The sequence below is a fragment of the Gymnogyps californianus genome, chromosome 2 (genome assembly GCF_018139145.2).
Source record: "Gymnogyps californianus isolate 813 chromosome 2, ASM1813914v2, whole genome shotgun sequence".
Lineage (NCBI taxonomy): Eukaryota > Metazoa > Chordata > Aves > Accipitriformes > Cathartidae > Gymnogyps > Gymnogyps californianus.
This window is the reverse complement of record NC_059472.1, coordinates 96,922,876-96,942,861: the sequence shown is the minus strand read 5'-3', so window position 1 is coordinate 96,942,861 and position 19,986 is coordinate 96,922,876. Positions and strand designations below refer to the sequence as shown.

The 19,986-nt window shown below is 47.7% G+C and overlaps 1 protein-coding gene across 1 annotated transcript; it reads right to left on the bottom strand.

Moving 5' to 3' along the window:
* Positions 1–2,335: 2,335 nt before the first annotated feature.
* EDN1 (endothelin 1) lies at positions 2,336–7,199 on the bottom strand. Its single transcript, XM_050891275.1, is given in 6 exon segments — positions 2,336–3,625; positions 5,019–5,126; positions 5,396–5,554; positions 6,551–6,659; positions 6,662–6,694; positions 6,916–7,199. Coding segments are annotated over 6 exon segments (612 nt in total). The 5' UTR covers positions 6,980–7,199; the 3' UTR covers positions 2,336–3,486.
* Between the last annotated feature and the right edge of the window lie 12,787 nt (positions 7,200–19,986).

The following is a 19,986-nucleotide window of genomic DNA, read 5'->3' as shown; positions in this document are numbered from 1 at the left end:
AGAACCTCTCACTTAAAAAGGAGATAGATCATGGCCATGAAAGGTTTACTTTTTAAGAGCAGAAGTGCGATTAGTTCTAGTTAGAAGAATGAGAGCCCTGAATCTGCAGCCTTGCCTCTGCAGTCAGCACAATGTTTCCATTGGCTTCAGGTAGAAAATTTTTTCGCTCAGGTCGTTTATTATAAGTAAGAATGTACTTTTACACTGCTCTGTGTTCAGTGCCATAAATCCCAGCACATACCATGCCTCTCTTTTTTTCACCGGGGGTTCTGGCCTGAGTTATTGAATCTCTTTCTGCCATGGAGCTCGCTTTGAGAAGGAGCAAACCTCTGGGACAGACCCTGGTACTTGTAAGTGAGCCAGCCTTAAGATAACATGCTTCATGTTCCCTTTTGCTTATTCAGTGAGACAGACTGTTGAATTCTGGTTTTCGGTCCAGCTCATTAATGCAAACCAGGGTAAGCTGCAGTTCATGCTCCTATGCCAGAAGGTAAATAGTGCGGGGGCAGGGGCGCATCCCCTTCTGCCCCTGCTGCACACAAACAGGCCCCTGGAGCAGGCTGGCCAGCACGAAACGGCTTTGGCCACTCTTCCCAAAGCCTGCAAGCCCCTGGCATCAGGGCATCTCACCCTCCTTGCACTCTTTGCATTGCTGCTTGGGCTCGGTGCTGTGTGGGGTTCTTACTTTACCTCGCATGGCTCTGGGGACTGTGCCTTCCCCAAAGGGCCAGTGGGTGCCCATCACTGCACAAAGCTGCAGCATGAGCAAGCAGCGGGGTCAGTTCAGGGGGAAGGAAAGAAGGATGAAAGCCAGCTTTCGAGTCCAGGCACGAGCAGAGTAAACCCTAGAAGGAACAGGTTTATTTTTAGGATGGTCTCTCAAGAATCCCTTAAGCAGCTGGCCAGGAGTTTGGGCTACTAAAGCCCACCCACAGCACCATTTAGCCTGACCGCCTACAAAATCCAGATAGCCAGCCTTAATAACAGCACAGGCACTGCTGTAGCGCTCCTCCACTCCCAGAATCGCTCCTCTCCTCCCACTCTCTCCCGGGAGAGAAAACAGGAGCAACTGGGACGGGGATGCCAATGCGCGGCCCCTTTCCTAGCAAGGGCACCCCACACCACCCGCTCGCCTGCCGCTTCGGCTGAGTGAGAGGCAGCGCCTCGACTACTTGCTTGTTTATTTTCCCTGCCAAAGGCAACCACGGGTAGGGGAAGAAATGGAAAACTGGGGAGCGTTAGTGAGGTCTCTTCACACCTGACAGAGGTCACTGATCCATGCACATCCCAAGCAGTTAGCGCGGGCGATCCAGAGATCAAAGGGAGGCTTCGGGGGCCGCATCCTGCCCTGCAGAAGCACAGGGGCTCCCGGTTCCTTCCCGCTGCCTGGGCCAGTCTCTCCTGTTAGACCCGAGCTGCCAGCACTGCCATCTCTCCACTGAATTACTGCCCCAAAATGTAGCAGAACAGTGTGAAGGAAACATGATATGGGCTTTATTCAGCCTTACGGTGTTTGGGTGTGAAAAATGCTGCAAACAAATGAATATTGACAAGAAATCCAGAACAATTTCAAAAGTTTTTAACGGTGACTACTGTCAGTGTTTGTAAGTGTCACACAGCTTGTATTGTATTTGTTTGTAAAAGTTTGTTTTTAAAAAAACCCAAAACACTCAGTTTTATCCATGGACTAACTCTTGTGCTTTTTTTTCCTACAGGATCAGAGATTATTAAATCCATTTATTTGCTGTAAGCATCTTTCCAGCTATAACCACTTTAGGCCAATGTTTGGAGACATGCAAAGTTTGACCATTGCTCTAGCTCTTTCCTGGGCTTGGCCCAGGCTCCATTGAGGTCTCCATCTTTAACTTGCATGGGCTGGGCTGAGACTTCTAGGATAGCATGGTAGTAAGTAACATAACATGGCCTAGTCCAGTATAGCCCACAAAGCATCCAGTGTGTTCGTTTTCTCCTCTAGTTCATCTATATCCAACCCCTTATTGGCCATATTTTAATGGTACAGTAAATCCAACATTAGAATTTGCACTATCGGATGAAAAAGACATCAGCCATGTGAGAATGCTGCTCCAGGATAAATTAATTTGGCCAATTCAAATTTCACCGTGAAGTTTTGATGAGCAAGCTTGAAGCTAGAACAAGTATTATCTGTTGTCTCACATCTGGCACAAACTTTCTGTGTTGGGACCTGGCTAATCTGACAGAAAGGCAATCATGTGCACACACTTCATCCAGGTCAGCTTTGTATGTGGGGCAATCTACCTCCATGATCATGGAGCCACAGCCTACGGAAAAGTGGGGCATATGAAAAACAAACCAATACAGTAATTAAAAATATTTATTTCTGAAGATATTTACCTTGATAGGCATAAAGCATTTCCCAATTTCATACAGAAATACATAAAACATGCATAGACCAATATGGCCTACTTCAATGTGTATTCAACATGGTAAATATAATGAAGAACTTGTGTGAATATAAATACAAAACACAAAAAATAAGCACGTAAGATTCAACCTGTCAGGAAATTCAACAATGTGAACAAATTCACTGCTATAAACATTCACCCAATATTAGCCTTTTGACATAATTCAAAACAACCCTTTGTCTCGGCACATTTCCACCAAACAAGGCACTGAATAAATCTCACAACAGCCTCTGGTACATCCCTGCTTCAGTGCATTTTTGGTGGCATGTAAGACACAACAACCTCTATTATTAGAACTTCAGTTAGCCAAATATCCTTGTTATGGGAAACCTAGTAGTATCCTCTAACTTTTATTTTATGTTGACGAGTCCTTTGGTATCCAAAACCAAAGGACTTTGACTATGCAAACAACCACAGTGTCTAACCCACATTCAGATAACTCTGGTTGCACAAGTAAACTAGACTTCTGAAAAAAGGCAAAGGGTTGCAGCTGATTAGTAAAGGCAATAACAAGGTGTAAAAATACTCTAGCAGGAGTGCAACAAACAGTACGCGAGGTAGACATGTACATACACAGTAAGTCCTGATTAAAGTAGCACTGTGGCTTTCATTTTTGCATTTTAATCAAAAGGTAGAGTTTTTCGCTTTGAAGTTTGTCCACTCAGATCTTACTTTCTGTCCTTTCTAAGCACATCTGTGAGGTCTTCCTTGCAAGATGCTTTTGATGTAGACCCTGACAGCTGCTCAGTTGATGGGTAACATTCCAGAAGCAATATTCAACTGTTTCTTCAGAAAGATGGCTTTTCATGTATGTTACTGTGGATTCCCCTTCACCCCCTCTACCCATCCATCTGAATTCCAAAATGATGAAACCCTTTGCTTTTATACCTCCAAATACGGGACTTCCTTAGTGTTTTGCTCTGCTGTGCAAACACTCAGACAGAGAGGCCCTTCGCCGCCATGGAATGTTAGAAGTCAAGAGAGAGTTTTGGTGACGCTTTGTCAGCAAGCGTGACAGAGAAAGAGTCAGGTGATCTTCCCACTAGGATGCTTTCAGGCTTTCCCAGATGCTTTGCCTTTTGTTCGCCCTGTTATGTTTCAGCTTCCGCCCTTTCTGGAGCTCAGCCTTCAGCTTTGCAATACTGAAGGAAGCTTTGATACTGTTACCAATGGCTTCCAGCCTGCAAAAACAATAAATACACATTTATTGTTACAATAATGAAGATGCATCTCCAGTGTGCAGACATTCAGTTTTTGATTAAATAAACCTCAGTCTAGATTTCTGCCATGGGATCCTCAGAAACTGGTGATTGCTATATCTCTGTCAGAATTACGCTAACTTAAGCCACTTGAAATACTGGATTCAGAATTTAAATGCAAACATTAAAATAAGTTAAAATATTCATTCAAATGTAGATGCCCTAGACTTCCTTAAATAGCACGTATCCAATCAAGAGGTCTTCGGTCTTATTCTTTTTGGCTGTTTTGTTTATTTTAGGCAAACCTGATTCTGTTTCCAATGAATGGGTGCATTTTTCAAGCAAGCAAGCCAGCCAGCCCCGTTTTCAAAAATGATTTAAGACTTCCAGGGCCTAAGTCTCACTCAAAATCATCAGGCTGCCTGCTCCCATAAATCCTGTTCTGCTTTTGAAAGTAGCACTAAACAGTCTTCTTTTGTATGGGCAAACTTCTGTATGCCATACTTTTACATGGGCATATGGCCAAACACTGAACGCCGGAGCTGATATAGCTGTACTAACATTCAGCTTCAAAGCTGACTTCACCTCTGTGGGGTTCATAGCTGCACCAAGTCCAATGCATGCGTCTCTGAACTGCACTGTGGAGTGACACTGCTGCCTACTGCCACTCAACTTATTATGCATGGACCTCAAAGGGCAGTCCTGAAATTTACTCCTAATCTCAAATATTAATTTGGGCTCAAATATTAGTTTAGTCTTCGCTTTCCCTTCCCTCAACCTTTTTGCAGTCATTTCCATCACTAACATCCTGTACTCATTTTACACAGGTTTATCGGGCAATGTAAGAGATAAGGCAGGTAGAAATCCACCTCCTGCATTCTAAAAAGCCAGCCACACCAGCCAGAAGAAACAATATATTCAAAATCTGGATAGATCAATAATCTTCTTTTTTTCCCTCCAGTAAAATGGAGTAAAGTATCTAAGAAAAGGCATTCTGATTCAATTTCACATTAGAGTAGTTGGGACATAATATTTTTAAGTAGTTAAGATAGTGCATGAACACACTAAAATGACAGGCTCTATATTTCTGTCGGTATTTCATGATTTCATACTCTTCTGAAGTTTGGTGTATCTTTAGGCCTACAACTAAGCCTGCTTCCTCTAAGCAAACGGAGGATGCTAGGCAGAGCCCAGCACCCGTGTCTTCACAAGCTAAACACCCACTGCATGAAGAAAAACCCTCAAGATATCCTCACTGATCCCTCTTAACTCTCAAGCTGAAATCGCCAGCTAAGCCCACACTGACTGGAAGGCAGGTGAACTGTGCTCTCTATTGCTACTCTGGGGAACTACAACAGGATGAGAAGAAACTCACCGCTTCATTTTCTTGCTGTCAACAAGCTGTCGGTTCATGCATTTGGGTCCAATGCAATTGCCAGCTTTGTTGCGGTGACGTGCAGTTTTCTCCTCTGTGGACTGAGCCCTGTTAAAAGCGAAAAGGCGCTGCTGTTAAAAAAAAAAACAAGTCTGCAGTCCACAAGGTGAGGCATCTCATCAACCACTTCTCAAGGCACGTAATAAGCGATCTTTCTGGGCCAAACCATAGTACGTATCATAGCAGCGTGAGCACTCAGGTAGGAGGCAAGGCTTTGGGCAGATTATTTGCTGAGCAAGTGCCAAAATGAGTAAGTCTACCACAATCCATCCCTTTTACATGCACTGTCTTTTAAAGAGTAGCAACAATAGACGCACCAGAGATCTTTTCCTGTCTGACAGAAGTTCAGACATTTCTTGTCCTTCTGGTTGGCACATTGGCATCTGCTGCTAGGTTCAGCTAGCATCTCTGGCACCATGTCCTTCAGGGATCTTCTGGATCGAGAAGGGCCTCCAAGACCATACGGAACAGTCTTCCTATGATCAAAGAGACAACATGAAAGTCATTCGAATAATTCTGTGGCTTCAAAACAGTGGGGTATTTTGGGCAATCTTATCAATGGGACTGATTGCGTGAGTAAAGGTTGTGGGATTGGGAATGCCTCCTTGGCCACAGTTTCCATGCAAATGCTTCTGATGATCCTGCAACATACTCATTAGCATGGCTACTGACAAGGCTAATGGCCTTTTAATTGTGATTTCATAAGGCTGCTGTGCCTCCCTGTGCGATAGAAAGCAATAAAACCTCATCTCTTTGAACTTTGGTAACTGCCAACACTGAAAGAAGCAATAAAAGTGAGGAACAGACCCTCTGCGCTCAGAGGAAACCCAGCAGCAGAACAAATCACCAGAGTCAGTGTTTGCAGCGTTAGGTGAGGCTCTGGCTCACTGCTTTTTGGTGAGGAGAGCCTAGAAATGGACACCGTACATAATCCTATTAACACATGGGATGCGTTAACTTGCAGCAGAGAGCAGCAAGAGGTGGTGAGGAGTAAGTGTCAAAGTAAGCCTTCTTGCCTCCTAACTTGTCGGAGAGAAAAACAGCCAGACAAATTCAGGCTGGCAAAATCATACTTCTGGCATTTTGTCTGCTTCTGATTCAGAGTGAAAAGTATCCCACAGCCTTTGCTGAGCAGCACCCAAAGGAAACACTCCTGCCCAGATTTTAGGAACGCAGGTGTGTTAGGGCTATTAGGAGCTATCTATCTGCTCAATCTAGGCGGTCAGATCCGCTTGCTTTCTCCCAGTGAACAGTCTCGCTGCTCAACTCGGCAGAAAAGCAGGAGGAGGGGGGAAGCAATAGGAGAGACCGTGCAAATAACTATTCCTTCCTCCTCTTCCCATTTCTGCAGGGGGGTCCGTGGTTCTCAACTTTTCCCTCCTACCCCCCCCCCGCCCCCGCCCGCTTTTTCCAACCAAAGCGGAACCCAGCGCTCGGCAACTGCCGAAGCCCCCCGCGGTCCGCTCACTCACTCGGGGGTGTTGATCCAGATGATGTCAAGGTGGCAGAAGTAGACGCACTCCTCGTCCAGCAGTGAGGAGCAGGAGCAGCGCCGGGCGCGGCGGTGCGCGGCGGCGGCGGCGGGGGCGGCGCGGCGCCCGCCTCGGCTCCGGGGGCTGCGGGAGGGAGCGGCAGAGCTCAGCACCCGCGGCAACCACGCACCCCGCGCATCTCCGCCGGCAGGCCCTCCCGCCGCATCCCCCAGCCTCCCCAGGCCGCCCTCCGCGGGGTGCCCGGCGGCGCTCCCCGCCAGCCGGGACGGAGCCCGGGCGGGACCCGGCAGCCCCCCGCAGGGCCGGACCCAAGCGGCGGCGAGCGGCTGGGGACCGGCACCTACCTGCCGGCAGCAGCCCCGGGCAGAGCACGAAGAGCAGCGAGACGATCATCTGGGAATAATCCATAGCAGGCAGCGGAGAGCGGACGGAAAAACAGGGGGGTGGGGAAAAGGGAAAAAATTAATAAAAGAGAAAAAAGGGGGGAAAGTCTCTCCCAGCGTCGGGACGGAGAGCCGTGTCCCGTAGCCTGCGGTGCGCGGCGCGGGGGCAGGCAGCGGCTCGGTGCGCCCCAGCGCGTCTGGCTGGCGCGGCGGTCCCCGGCGCCCTTTTATAGCGAACCCCCATGGAGCGGGTAAACAGCCCCGGCGCTATTTTATCCCGAGACAATGTTATTCTGCTATTAGTCACCGCGCGGCAACGTGCGGGCCGAGATAAGGCCGGGCTGGAAAGGAAATCGCCTGCGAACTTCAGAGCGGCGGGCGGCGGCGGCGGCGGGCGGCCGGGGGGGGCCGGGGGCGACCCGGGGGCGGGGAGGGGCGGGCCGGGCCGGGCCGGGCCGGGCCGGGGGGCGCCGCGGGCCGCGCCGGGGGCGGGCCGCCAGGGAGCGCCCTGCCGCCCCGCGCCTCGCACCTGAGGGCGGCCGGCAGCCTCAGCCGCCTGGCGGCGGGGCGCAGGGCCCGGCGGCGGCCGGCGGGGCAGCATCGCCCTCGCCATAACAACAATAATTATTGTGATTATTGCCAGCGTGGTGGTTGTTGTTGTTGTTGTTGTTGTTGTTACAACAGCGGGGCGGGCCGGGCGGCGGCGGCAGGCGCGGTGCCGCTCGCGGTGGAGGTGTCGCGGCTGCCCCTCAGGCTCGCGGCGCCCGTTGGAGCGGCTCCGCCGCCCGGCGGGGGTTGTAGGCTCGGCCTGCTGCTCCCGCCGCCGCCGCCGCAGCCGCCTCGGGGGTAGGACCCGGCGAGCGTCCCCTCTTGTCCTTCCCCAGCCGCCCAGGCAGCCGGCAGCGGGACGCCGGGGGCTGCCGGCCGCGGGGCGGAGGGTTCGGGGCTGCACGGGCAGCGCCGAGGGGCGGCGGGGATGAACGAGGCCTGGCTGCCCCGGACCCCATCCCGCTCCTCGCAGGCCCAGCCAGGTGGGCTCTGGGGTCTCAAGCCGTTTGGGTTTGGCAGCAGCAGTGAGACGTTCGGATATAACCCCCCTTTTCTTCCGTGGCAAGGCAGGGCGCCGTGCCACAGCGCGCGTTTTAGGGTCTGGGCCGTGGGAGCAGCAGCAGGCGTGCAAAGCCGGGGGTGTGCGGTCGGGAAGAGGGAAGACCCGTGCCTAGCCTTTGCCTTTGGCTCCTGCCGCTAACTCTGGTGAGGCCAGGGCGAGTTTCTTTCTGGAATGTTTATGTTTGCTGCCTTGTGTTGAGGCGCAGTAGCTGTCAGCGTGGAAGCTGGACACTTGAGAAATGGCCGCGGCAATGCCATTGCAAACAAATACATGCATGAAATCCACGGAGCTCCTAACTGAGAAAGCCAGCCTCTGAATATAAACTCAAGTGAACTCAAATGCCTGTGATCCGACGTGGAGCCATCGTGCTGCAAAGCGTGCCAATTTCACCTATGATAAATAGATAAGACTCTCTTGGTATTTGTGGTATTTCCGTGCACTGTGCTGTAATAATAGAAATGACCTTGGATATCACAAAGACCAAGGCTGTTAACTGCAAGTTGCATTGTTATCTCTCAGGTGAATGGCCATTTTTTTAAAGTATCAAATTATACTGTGCTACTGTATCATAGCGGACAGACTGTCTACAACCGTGCTGAGTCAGAATAAAGGTCCATTTAGCTGGTATCCTTTCTACCACAATGGTTGTTAGCAGATGGTATGAGAAAGAGTACAAGAAAGGAATGCAAGTGGAGACTAATCCTTTCCTTGGTACAACCTCCCTGCTTCTAACAAGATGAAGTGTAGGGGCTTTCCGAGCAATAGCGAGCATTTAGACCATTATTTAGACCGCTGAAACACCAGTGGCCCCATCCTGAGATGGTCATACCTTTTTATCAAAGGTTCTCTAAAGACTGCCCTAGAAAACATCTGTGCATGGAGAAAGCTGGGTTATACAATATTTTTTTCACACCTTTCCAGCGTGGGAGTCTATTTTTCAGAGCAGGGATTGTATCTTCTTGTGTATTATGTCTTCTTGTGTATGTAGGGCAGCACTTACCGGAATACCAATGTATCTGTACCTGTGTGTGTGAATTATTGCAGTTATGATAAGAATCTACCAGCAGAGGTCACCTAGCTACATATAAAAAGAAATCGTAGCCCACTGAAGTAATAAACTTTATCAGTATCCAAAAGTTGGGAAAGAAATTAGATTTTTTTTTTTTTTTTTTTGCTTCTTGGTGTTTAAAAGAAAAAAAGAAAAAACACAAAGCAGTTGTGTGGGTTGAAAGATAGCTATCGTTCTGTATAGAATACAAATATGCATAGCCTTTCCAGGCCTGTCACTTAAAGACCATATTTCATGCCAGCACTTACTTAAGAGATTTTTTTCTGAGATTCCTTTTTCTAAGATGTGCACTTGAAGCCAAAATGACTCACATCGGTGTAAGATATTTTCAGCTTTGTCAAAATGCCTTGTTAGAAAGTATTTTGTTAGCTGGCAAAAATGGCATGCATGTTTCCGTTGAATAACAAATCACAAACATATCACAGGGACCTCTGAAGGTGCTATTTTTTTTTTTTTATTTAAAAACAAAAACATCTTCAGCAATTTTTGGTAAGGATTCATAAATATTATTGTTGTCAGAGATCCATATCCTCTGATTCAGCGATTTCTGATAGCTCTGCTTTCAGATCTTGAGACTAACCAGAATCAAGCTATTCCTGTTGCTTGTTGTTCGAGTAATGCAAAAACAGATTTATGTTCAGTTGCCAGTGGCCCGGGTGGGTCATTTCAGGCCGCGGGGATTGCCAGGCCAGGAGGTGGGTTTCCCCAGGAAGGGGTAACCCCCTGACCCTTCCTTGGACGCTGGGAGGTACCGGGCAGGTCCGTGCCGCGCAGAAATACCCTGTGGGAGTTTTGCCAAAGAAGGAAGATGCGCTCACTCTATAGCTGTTTATAGTAGGAGTCTGTAACAGTATGGGTCACGGTAGGGGTCTTGTAAAATAAGCAGAACAGGACTAAACTTTGGCTAGCTGTCAGCGTTTGCAGAATGGAAATACGAAGTCGTGCGTGATCGTACGAAGTCATGTACTCGACAAGTCGTCCCGGTGCACGCCAAGCCAGCTTGCCCCAAGGCCAGGAAGTTTGCGCTGTAGTTGCACTGCTGCCCGTTTGGGCGAGGGTGGAAGCAGGAGTTGAAGCTGACTGCTCCTGCAGCAGGCTTTTTCCCTGGAGCACCTTGGCCAGCCACAGCTGAGACACTGTGTTATGGGGTGAAAACTTCGCTGGCCAGCCAGGCTCTGGTTTTAATGTTCCAGCTGGAAAAGGCCATGGCACTGACCGAGTGTTCTAAAGGACATTTTGTGTAGGGTCAGAAATGTGAAATGCCTGCTTATCAGCAACACAATAAAAGGAGATTGTAAAACTGTGCCTTTCTGTCTAGGGAACAAGGGGAGCAACATGCTGTTTTCTGCAGATTTGAAACACAATTCTCAATTAAGTGGAAGTTTCATAACTTGTCCCTTTACTTCACTCACTGCCCCTCTTGCACCTTACTTTCCTCTTAGGGGCCATCCAGTACCCCTGCGCCCCTTCTTACACAAGAGGGGGGGGGGAGATTCCCCCTCCTCCTTAACATAACATGCAAATTAAAGAGCTAACTAATTTAGGCTTCTTGGAAATCACCTCGTTCTCACCTGTCACTACCCAGCCTACAATGGATTTAATTCCCCTTACAGATTTGAGGGTCCTTGGGCAGAAGCGTAATTTCTCGCAAACCAACTTTCTTCATTTCTCCCCATCTCCAGTTCATGACGTTTATCAGAGGACATAGGTGCCTGCCACACACGACACTTGTGCACCTCTTAAAGTGCTGAGGAGAGGAGGAAGGTCAGCCGCTCATCCAGCAACCTCAGCCCCACCTGTTTGTAGCAGGCGGCCGGATCCTCTCCCCATCCCAATACCACCAATGGTCATTTTCCTTCCAAAATTCACTCCACGTAGAAAACCGTATTTAAACTAGGGAGGAAGGTGGCAGCTGTATGACGCTTGGCGCAGAAGAGCCACCAGCAGATGAGAAAAGAAAGCTCTTCCGGACCATGCATGTCCTGGCACCAGGTGGCAGTGACTAGATACCATTTGAGACACAGAAATCAAACCCGGCTTAGAGCTCAAATAGAGGAGAAAATCAACTTTACTGAGCAAAGTTCACAGTTTCTCCCAGGGCTAAAATTGTTGTTACCAGAAACACAAGAAGGACGGTGTGCGAAGATTCAGGTTTCAGAGGTACTGTTGTGAAACCTTCCTCCCCCTTATACTCTCCACAACAAAGAACTGGAAACATCAGGGAAATGTTTCGCTGGAAGCCAAGCCAATTTTTAAACGAGGGGAAACATCAGGTGGGAAAAGGGAAAAGGCTTAGATAGTCTGGGAATAAAGAATCCATGTAACTTCTAGGTGAGAGTTAACGGGAACTTCCCCCGTACTTTTACTGCCCATCTCTGCCTGGATGTCGTGGGAGAGAGAGTGTCCACATCCCACTGAAGCGAGCCGCAGGGGTGCTGGAGGCGCTTGGCCGCCCCCCGTCCCAGCAAGCTGTAGCACCTCCTCCTGTTTCCATCTTTTACTCTGCGTTTCCCCTTGTGCAGGAGCAGCAAGCAGAATATCAGGAGCAAGGCAAAAGGTTAAGCTCTGTGGGTGTAACACGGGGCAGGCGACCGGAGCCCTCTCTCCCAGGCCTTGCGTGGGTGACAGGGGTGACCTGTACTGCCGAGGGACCGCCCTGCACGGTGCCCGGATGGCACCCTCACCCGCAGGCTCAGGTGGGTGGTTATTTCTGCTGTGGTAGCTCAGGATCCTGCACGCAGAGGCCTCGAAGGATTTCAATCCCTAGCCCTTTGGCGTTATAAACAGTTTCTACTGTGGTGCTTAACTTGGATTTCATTTTTTAATTGACCTGAGTTTTTCTCATGTCACTGACAATATTAGTAGGAGTTATAAGGCAAAGACCTCACTTCTGGCCCAGAAAATCTCAAATTGCTGAAGCCTGGGGAAATATTCTGGAGAAGGAGCTCTGTGTCTTATCCCTGTGCTCTTGCAGACATGTCCACCGTCAGCCATGTCAGACACAAAGTGCTGGGCTGGATCGTCTGATCCCGTGGGACTGTGATATATTCTCATAGTTATGCTTGGACCCTAATTTTGTTTTGGAAAAAAAAAAGTATTTCTGCATGGTCTTCAGCTCCATTCCATCAGTCAAGTTCAAAATACAAGCAGTATGAATTATGTCTTCTAGAAGTGTGAAAAGATGGTAAAAAGTTACACGTGTTGATAATCAGCCTCTTAAGAATGGGTTATGCAAGTAAAAGTTTAACTATAATAAAGATTATCATCAATAAATACAAGAGATTAGTGCAAAGACTGCAACAGAAGGGTTTAGTGCAGAAAAGGAAAATACAGAACAGAAAGTGTCTCTTGTAGAAAACCAGATCTGGTTCCGTATACAACCTCTTCTATGAATACAGCAGCATATGACAGAATGCTTATTTGCAAATAACAGTTAGTGGAAAATGTGCTTTATCAGTTTTGTTTACTTACTTCTTGGCAAGTCTGGCTTGCAAGGAAGTCAAACCCAATGCCTCCAATTAGAAAATCTTCCGATGCAAACCACAGCTCTCTGACTGATCACCTTGCTCCTATCAACAGTGCACTTCAGGGTTTCACGTTCTTTAATAAATGCCACTTTCCCATAGTCTTGCCAAAGGATCAGTGATGCCGTCCCGGTGTCCGGAGTTGGGAATTGAAGCAAGGAGGCCAGTACTCGTCCTGTCTAACAGCAGATACTCTGCTAGGGTTTCTAAATTAGACGAACATCTTAGCTCACCCGAATTGCCCTCTGAGGCTATGGAAAGGGGCCTAAGGTGCTGACAGTCCTAAATTTAGACACCATCCTCCTCTTAACAGCTAGAGTTAGCTGGGGATGAATCAAAGTCGGTGAATTGCCCAGGGTCCCATGAGAAATTGGGGGGGGGGTGTGGAGAAATGAGCTGAGTTCCTCAAACCTGCGTCCTGTATCCTGCCCGCTACATTATCAGCCCTCTCCAGTACGCAGAGGTTCACTTATCAAAACTGACTTTTCAGCTGTGTCAATTTGTCCATCTCTTGGATTTTATGTGGCTTTGCTCAGGAAAGGTACTTGCGAGATTTTCATTTCATGCAGCTCGCTCAGAGACGCTTCTTTGAGTTAATGAATTTAATTGACTTTTCATGCCCAGTTTTTTCACCTATCATGTGGCTTGCTCCACCTTTGAATGAGACTGTCTCCAAAGACTCAAGGTAGTAGATTTCTGAGAGCTAGCTGGCTCTACCCTTTCCTGCGTGCATAAAAGCCTTGCTGAAATGAAGGTAATTAGCAAACACATTGTTCCAAAAACGGTGTTGAACTTTCTTTACAGCACAGCCCTTTTGCTCCCACATGTAGCCCCCCTGTGACTGTTTTGCCACCTCCGTTTTGAGCCTGGAGTTAGATGAGGGGGCTTGCCGGTCCCACTGTTTTCTTTGTGAGAGAAATGAGTATGTGCTAGGAAACACCAGGGGTTTAGATGCGGCCTGAGCCATAGGTATGGGTTTGGTTTTCTTTGGTTATTTGTTCCAGATACTTGCTTTGCTCCCACATCTGTTAGCACTACACTTCCCTCCATCATTGCTTGGAAGGTGGATAGGAAAGTAGCCTCATATGAACCAGTGCTCCTAGCATTAAAGATCTACTCGTGCATTTGGGCAGATGCTTGTGTCTGTCTTTTTTTGACCAGGGCGTACTTGGCCTGTAAAAGAAATGCTGACCGTCTCTCTCCAGCTGCAGTTCCTAGTCTTTATCTGCCCTTGTTTCTCCCAGGAGAAAGCAGCTTTGTGAAGAAACATTGAATTAAACATGCTCCAGCTGTTTCTTGCACCCAGTTTCAGCTTGAACAAGTTACACCAAAAGCTCTCAGAGGAAAGAAGCTGTAGATAAACTACAATAAATAAAAAAGAAATAAAATTCAGAAGCTCTCCTTCTTATTTGTAAAAGGACAATAAGAGGGACACCATCTTATTTTTCAAGAGACATATACGCATTAAAATATCTACCCTGTGTCTGAGGTAAAATATGGACCACACAGATCCAGGGGTTGTTATGGCAATTACTCACTGGTGACACTGACGAGAAGGAGATTTCGTTACCTGTCAGGGCCAGGAAAACAGGAACAGCAGCTTGAGAATCTCCGGTGCCCCAGCACTGAGCTAAGATCACCTTACGTCCACCACCCCCTGCCTTCAGCTGCGAGAACGAGCCTGTGCTCAAGTGTGCATGCAGCCTGCAGCATCGGCACTGCCACCAGCACACAACAAAGTGCCTGGGAAATATGAGGGGGTGAGAAACCACTGGAAGGGAAGGGGCTATATATGACTCCAGGTTCCTGTGAGCAGCTAAAAAACGAAGATGCCTGACAGGGCTGTATGTCGACATTTGCCATATATGACATAAAGCATATAGGAATGAGGCCAGCTTTTCTGGCTGCTTTCACTAAGCATCCTTGAGGCACGTCTCTCAGGAATTTTTCACCAGCCGTTTCCATTTTGGCTACTCAGCAGAACCTGAGTTGGTACCACTGGGAACCCCTCTGCAGGCTTGATGCCTGCAGCCAGACCTTTCTGTTCTTGCTATTCCAAGCAGATTTACTTGCTATGGCAAAAAAAAGGCAATGCAAATTCCTCAGTTTCCTCTATGTGTTCAGCATTATAGTTGTAGGCATTCAGCTGAAGTGGTGGAAGCCTCAGTAGGAAAGGTATCACGTGGGACCTTTGCTCTGATGGGCTGGTATAGCACAGTGCAGAGCAAATGCAGGGCTGTGCTTTGACAAAAATAGTTCATGGGTGATGAAGACTTTCTCCACCGTTACTACCAGTACTGTACATGCAGAAAACCGCTCATCATCCTTTGACTAATCCTGTTCAGATAAGCTAACTTGGAGTTGTAGTTACCCTGTTACCATTGGTGTAACTGTATGTGAGCAGCTATTGCCTTAAGAATTGCTCCCTAGTGTCATTTTTCCCAACATTTATCACCTCTTCACAGTTTTTAATGACATCTTCTTTTTATTTAAAGACAAACATATTCCACCTTTCCTCACAGGATTATGCTGTAAAACTGTAGTATTGGTTTCAATTCCAACAGACACAGCCAGGAACAGCTGTTTCTTACTCTAGGTTTAGGATGAGTCTTGTGAAAATAGGAACTGTATATATCACACAGTAGAGTTCAAGCCATCAGCTGACAGAGCAGACCAGCTTCCTCAAATTCTTGCAGATGTATTTTTTTTTTTCCAGTGAAAAGACTCTTTCTGAAAAGCAAAGCTCGTTTCACACCAGCTGAAACTGAGCAGAAGCAGTTTAATTTTAGTTTAGGAGGGCAGAATAGTAAGGAGGGTCCAAACCTGACTGAAACAAAGTTTAGCATTGTGTTTTCAGTACATTTCAGCAGTGAGTTATCCATATAGTTTTGTTCCTAGTTTTTAAAATGGCTTTAAAATCACACTTTTCTCTAGAACAATGAAAATTAAGAGAAAGTCCAGGCCAAACACAAGGAACAGCAAGGGTATGATTCAAAGGCCTCATTTCTCAAGAGCTTTTCTCCTGACACCAAAGTTTTTAACCTTTCTCCAGCCACCGGTGACCAGAACTGTGTCTTTTCCCAGAAGAAGAGCTGGCACTAAATTTGAAAATGTTTAATTTTGCATAATGGGAAAAAGAAATAAAACGCCTTGCTGCCTTTGCTGATACTTGCTCTTTGAACGGGGCTGTATGACACAGCTTAAAGCTTTGTCTGTTTATTTGCAGCTTGCTTGCTTCCCTGGCAAAGTGGAAGTCAAAAGCAACAAGGCAAAGTGACCCCCTCAAAACCCACTTATCCTCACAGGAAACCGGTTCAGGATTAGGCAAACCAGAAATCCCCGCTTCCTTTTTCTAGAGAAATTACACTATCTGTTAATTAGCAGATGCCTGTTTCATTTTCTTTCACTGCCCTTGTTATAAGAAAAGGAGGAGGCAGGGCTCCTAAGGGCACCTACCTTTTGCTGCAGTTTCTATTCACAGTTTTTCCATTCTGTCACTTCTCTCCCCATAAATAATCAGTTGTGATACTTGAATGAAAATAGCATCCTGTTTTCCTTGCAGTTTGTTCGGGATTGTGTAAGATATTCCTTACAAAGAGAAGGTGGAATTTCCAACGCTGGTAGGAAAGGGGGATTTTTACTGGAAACAATCATCTTCAGCTAAGAGCTCACTCGCTATGCGCGTGCCGCCGTAGACGCGTGTGCTGTACGGAAAATAAACCGGTGGAAACTCCGTTGGAGTAAATCGGGCTGGCTTCTCGGACCTTGCAAATGGCACTGCGCTACGAGCAATGCTGGGAAATAAGCAGGCAACCGGGGCCAGCATTGCCCATCTCCAAAGCTGCTGCCGGGAGGGCAGAGAACCCGTTACCGCGGAGGGCCGCAGTGCGAGGCCTCCCCAAAAGAGGGCAGCGGTGCAAGCCGTTTAGCGGAGCCCTTGGAGCCGGTGCCCCGTCTCCCCGTCCTCCTCCTGAAGAACAGTTACGGTAAACTGCTGCTTTGAGATAGGAAACCTGCCGTACATTTCCTTGTAGCAAAGTACACTGTAGCAAAAGAAGGTGCTGATTAGTTGCATGCAATCTAAACTGCTGTTCTGTAAAAGTAAAAAGCCTTTTTTTTTTTTTCTTTGGTCTTATCACCAAGGGCATGGTTTTCTCAAAGGTTATTTGACAGCCCAGAGTCTTGAAGCAGACGTGCTGGCCCACTACATGAGAAATAGAGCTAAGCAATGAAGGAACTACAAAGAAGTGCTGCATCCTCTATGCAATGTAACATTGACATTTAACTTAGTCCCGGAGTAGCACGAACCATGAAAGAGGCATGAAGGATGAAAATCTCAGGGGGTCAAGCCTAAAGCAGGGCACGAGGAAGAAATATGCATTTTTGGGGGCCATTCAAGAGTGACAGTTCCAACACAAGATCCATGCAGCTGCCGCAATTGCAAGGTCCCCGCTGCTGGGCTCATTTGAACACGTAACCTGTGCTCAGCGGTGTTAACGGCGTGGCCAATTCCACTGACTTCGAGAATACCTTTAAGCACGTGCTCAAGTGTTTGCAGAATGAGGGTCGGATGTGTCTCCTTTTGTGGGGTGCCAGTACCTGGCAGAGTGCAGGTGACAGAAGTATTTCAAACATCTCTAGAGGTATTGCATCCTCTTGAATACTAAGAAAGGAAATTCATGTTTCTGGGCTCACAGGTGCATACGGTCACCCTGCTGTGGTCACCCACCTCTTGTGGAGTGTGCTCCTGGCATATAAAATCCAAAGCTCAGGAGCTTCATTGAGCAGAGGACATTTCTTTTTTTTAGGAGGTTTGATCTTAGTCTAAGGGGCTTCAGGGAATATTTTTTTTTTCCCCTATTCGGCTCTGTCAGAGGTGTGGTTCTCTCACCACAAGGATTTAGTGGTGGTTTCCACATGTCTGGGGATATTAGAAATATTAGACAGGCCGCTATTCTGGATCTTAAAAGTGGCTGTCCACATTTCTTTGAAAGTTTCTCCCTGGACAGGGAGACCAAGTGTAGGAAAATATCAACTTGGAGGCACAGATAGATCCAGGGCTAGTCTCCAGTTGTGACAGAGTTACTATTATGGAGAGCTACTAGATTATAATAACAGACTTCAGTAATGCAATAAACTTCATGACGCATACCCGATGGCATAAAACAAACAAAACCAACTCTGCCTTCATAGACCTAGCAATTATTTTTTAAGTTCCCACTTGGGTGAGGCCAGCAACAGGTTTATAGTGGAAAAAGAGGTTGCAAAAAGGAAAAGGACAACCTGGAAAGAAGAAAATGAGAGGGTGGTAGAAAGTTAAGGCATATGGATCTGTTTTCTGAAGGAACTTGTTCCCCAGGTTCTGGAGGGTGGACCTGAATGCAAGGAGAGGAGCCCAGGTGGTTCAGCGCAGGGAACTGATACCTCAGCCTAGCATCAAGGTCCCAAAGGAAATTACTTTGGAGGAGAAGAGAGAAATAGCTCTTTCTGTTCTGGCCTGGAGAGGCTGCTCAGCTCCTAAGACTAAAAAGCTGTGATATTGTAGATGATGACAGTAAGCAATTGCAAAAAACTGCATTTGTTTAATAGACAAAAATTGAGGCTGGGACCTTCACACAAAAAAGCCTAAAACAAGTTACTAGTAAACTGAGCACGTCTGGCCTGGATTATGGAGATACCCCAATTAAAGCGTCCCACTGGACTCTTTTTGCTGTTGGCTGAATTTCCCCTCCCAGACCATCCGACCACAGCTTGGTCTCTCGGAGGGCTCCAGGTTTGCATTTATTGTTCAAACTAATCAACTTGTTTTGATGAAATAAGGAACAGGAAAATGGGGACGCTGAGGCTTTTGGTTTCTGATAGGCATCGTGCTACTTGTTATTGTCGCCGAAAGAGCTGGAGCCTGGCCGTGCTTATCTATCTCCTCCAGCCTTACTACAGCCCGCATGCCTCTAGGTGGTGCCTCGCTCTAAAGTTTAATGCCAGGAGCTGGGGAGCAGCAGCCTCAGGCTGGGTTTTGCCCAGCAAGTGATGCCAGCAGTCACATCACCCACCGTGCCCTTCCCGGGGAGGCAGAGGGAGCAAAGCAGGCAGTCCTGCTGAGCCCTTTTCACCGAAGTATTGCTAGAAAAGTATGTTTGCTTTAGGCAAAGGAGCCACAGCTAGAACTAGAGGGATCCCCCACAGCAACAGACACGTCTGCAGTTCATCCAGACCCCACATACAGCCTTCATCCAGAGCTGACTGGGACACCTTCATTTAAAGCTGGTGTGGGCCAGGCCCCTAATCCCAAAGAAAACGATCGTTTGCTTTGCTTTGAGGCTGCTGAAAAGCCCTGTCATCTAGAGAACTGGTGTCTGTAAGGAGATGTAACCAAGTTTATACCCTTCAGACTGAAGTGTTAGAAGAGAAAAATGAAATGGGCAGGCTCATGGGTCATCAGTGGGAGCGGGTGCCTATTTTTTTCCTGCTCTGCAGCCTATTTTGCTAACCTGGGCTGTGTGAAAAGTCTGTGTGTGGGGCAGGAGCAACTGTTGGAAACACCTGTGGAGGAAAGGATGCCTGTAGATGGTATAGCGCTGTTCCCTATCCTTGACTTTGAGGAAGGGCAATATTAGGGACTGAAATTGGAAAGATACACTGAGTTTGTTAGGTGTGGAGAAAGCAGTTCTTGGTATTTCTCTTTACATCTTTGAGGTGAGGGACATCCACCAGGCACGTTCACAGCCTTGGGTTGATCCCAGCACAACTCTTCATCATGTCTCCTCCTTTTCCACTATGCAGCTAGGAAGCAGAATGCACCCTCTGTTTTGAAGCAAACTATTTGGTACACATAGCCATGCAAAGTCCAAATCAGCCCTGACACAGCTGAGACACCCCAACTCCCACCTACTCATGGTGCATTCATATATGTCCCCCTCATGCTGGAATAACACAGCTCCCTGACTCCTACTTGGGAAGACTCCTGTCTTGGAAGGCTTGCTATTTTCATTCCCGCTATACCCTCCTCTTGAGAGGAATGACTGTGCCCTGTATTTGGTATGGGGAGGAAGAATTTGCCCTTGGGCTTCCTCCTTGCCCCTACAGGTTTCCATGTACTTACATTTAAGAAGGGAGCAAACCTGGGACAAAGGAGGAGGTGGTGTCACAGCTGGAGGGACATCCGAGGAGGGTCATCACACGAGTTCATCCCTGAAGCAGGACATGCCCAGCGGGAGGAGGGGGAACACCTTCCCTGACATGCACTGCTCTGCTGAACAGGCTACAGGATTAGCCCTTGGATTTGTTTTTCAGATGATCCCATGCTAACAGCTTTGGGTGGATTTGGG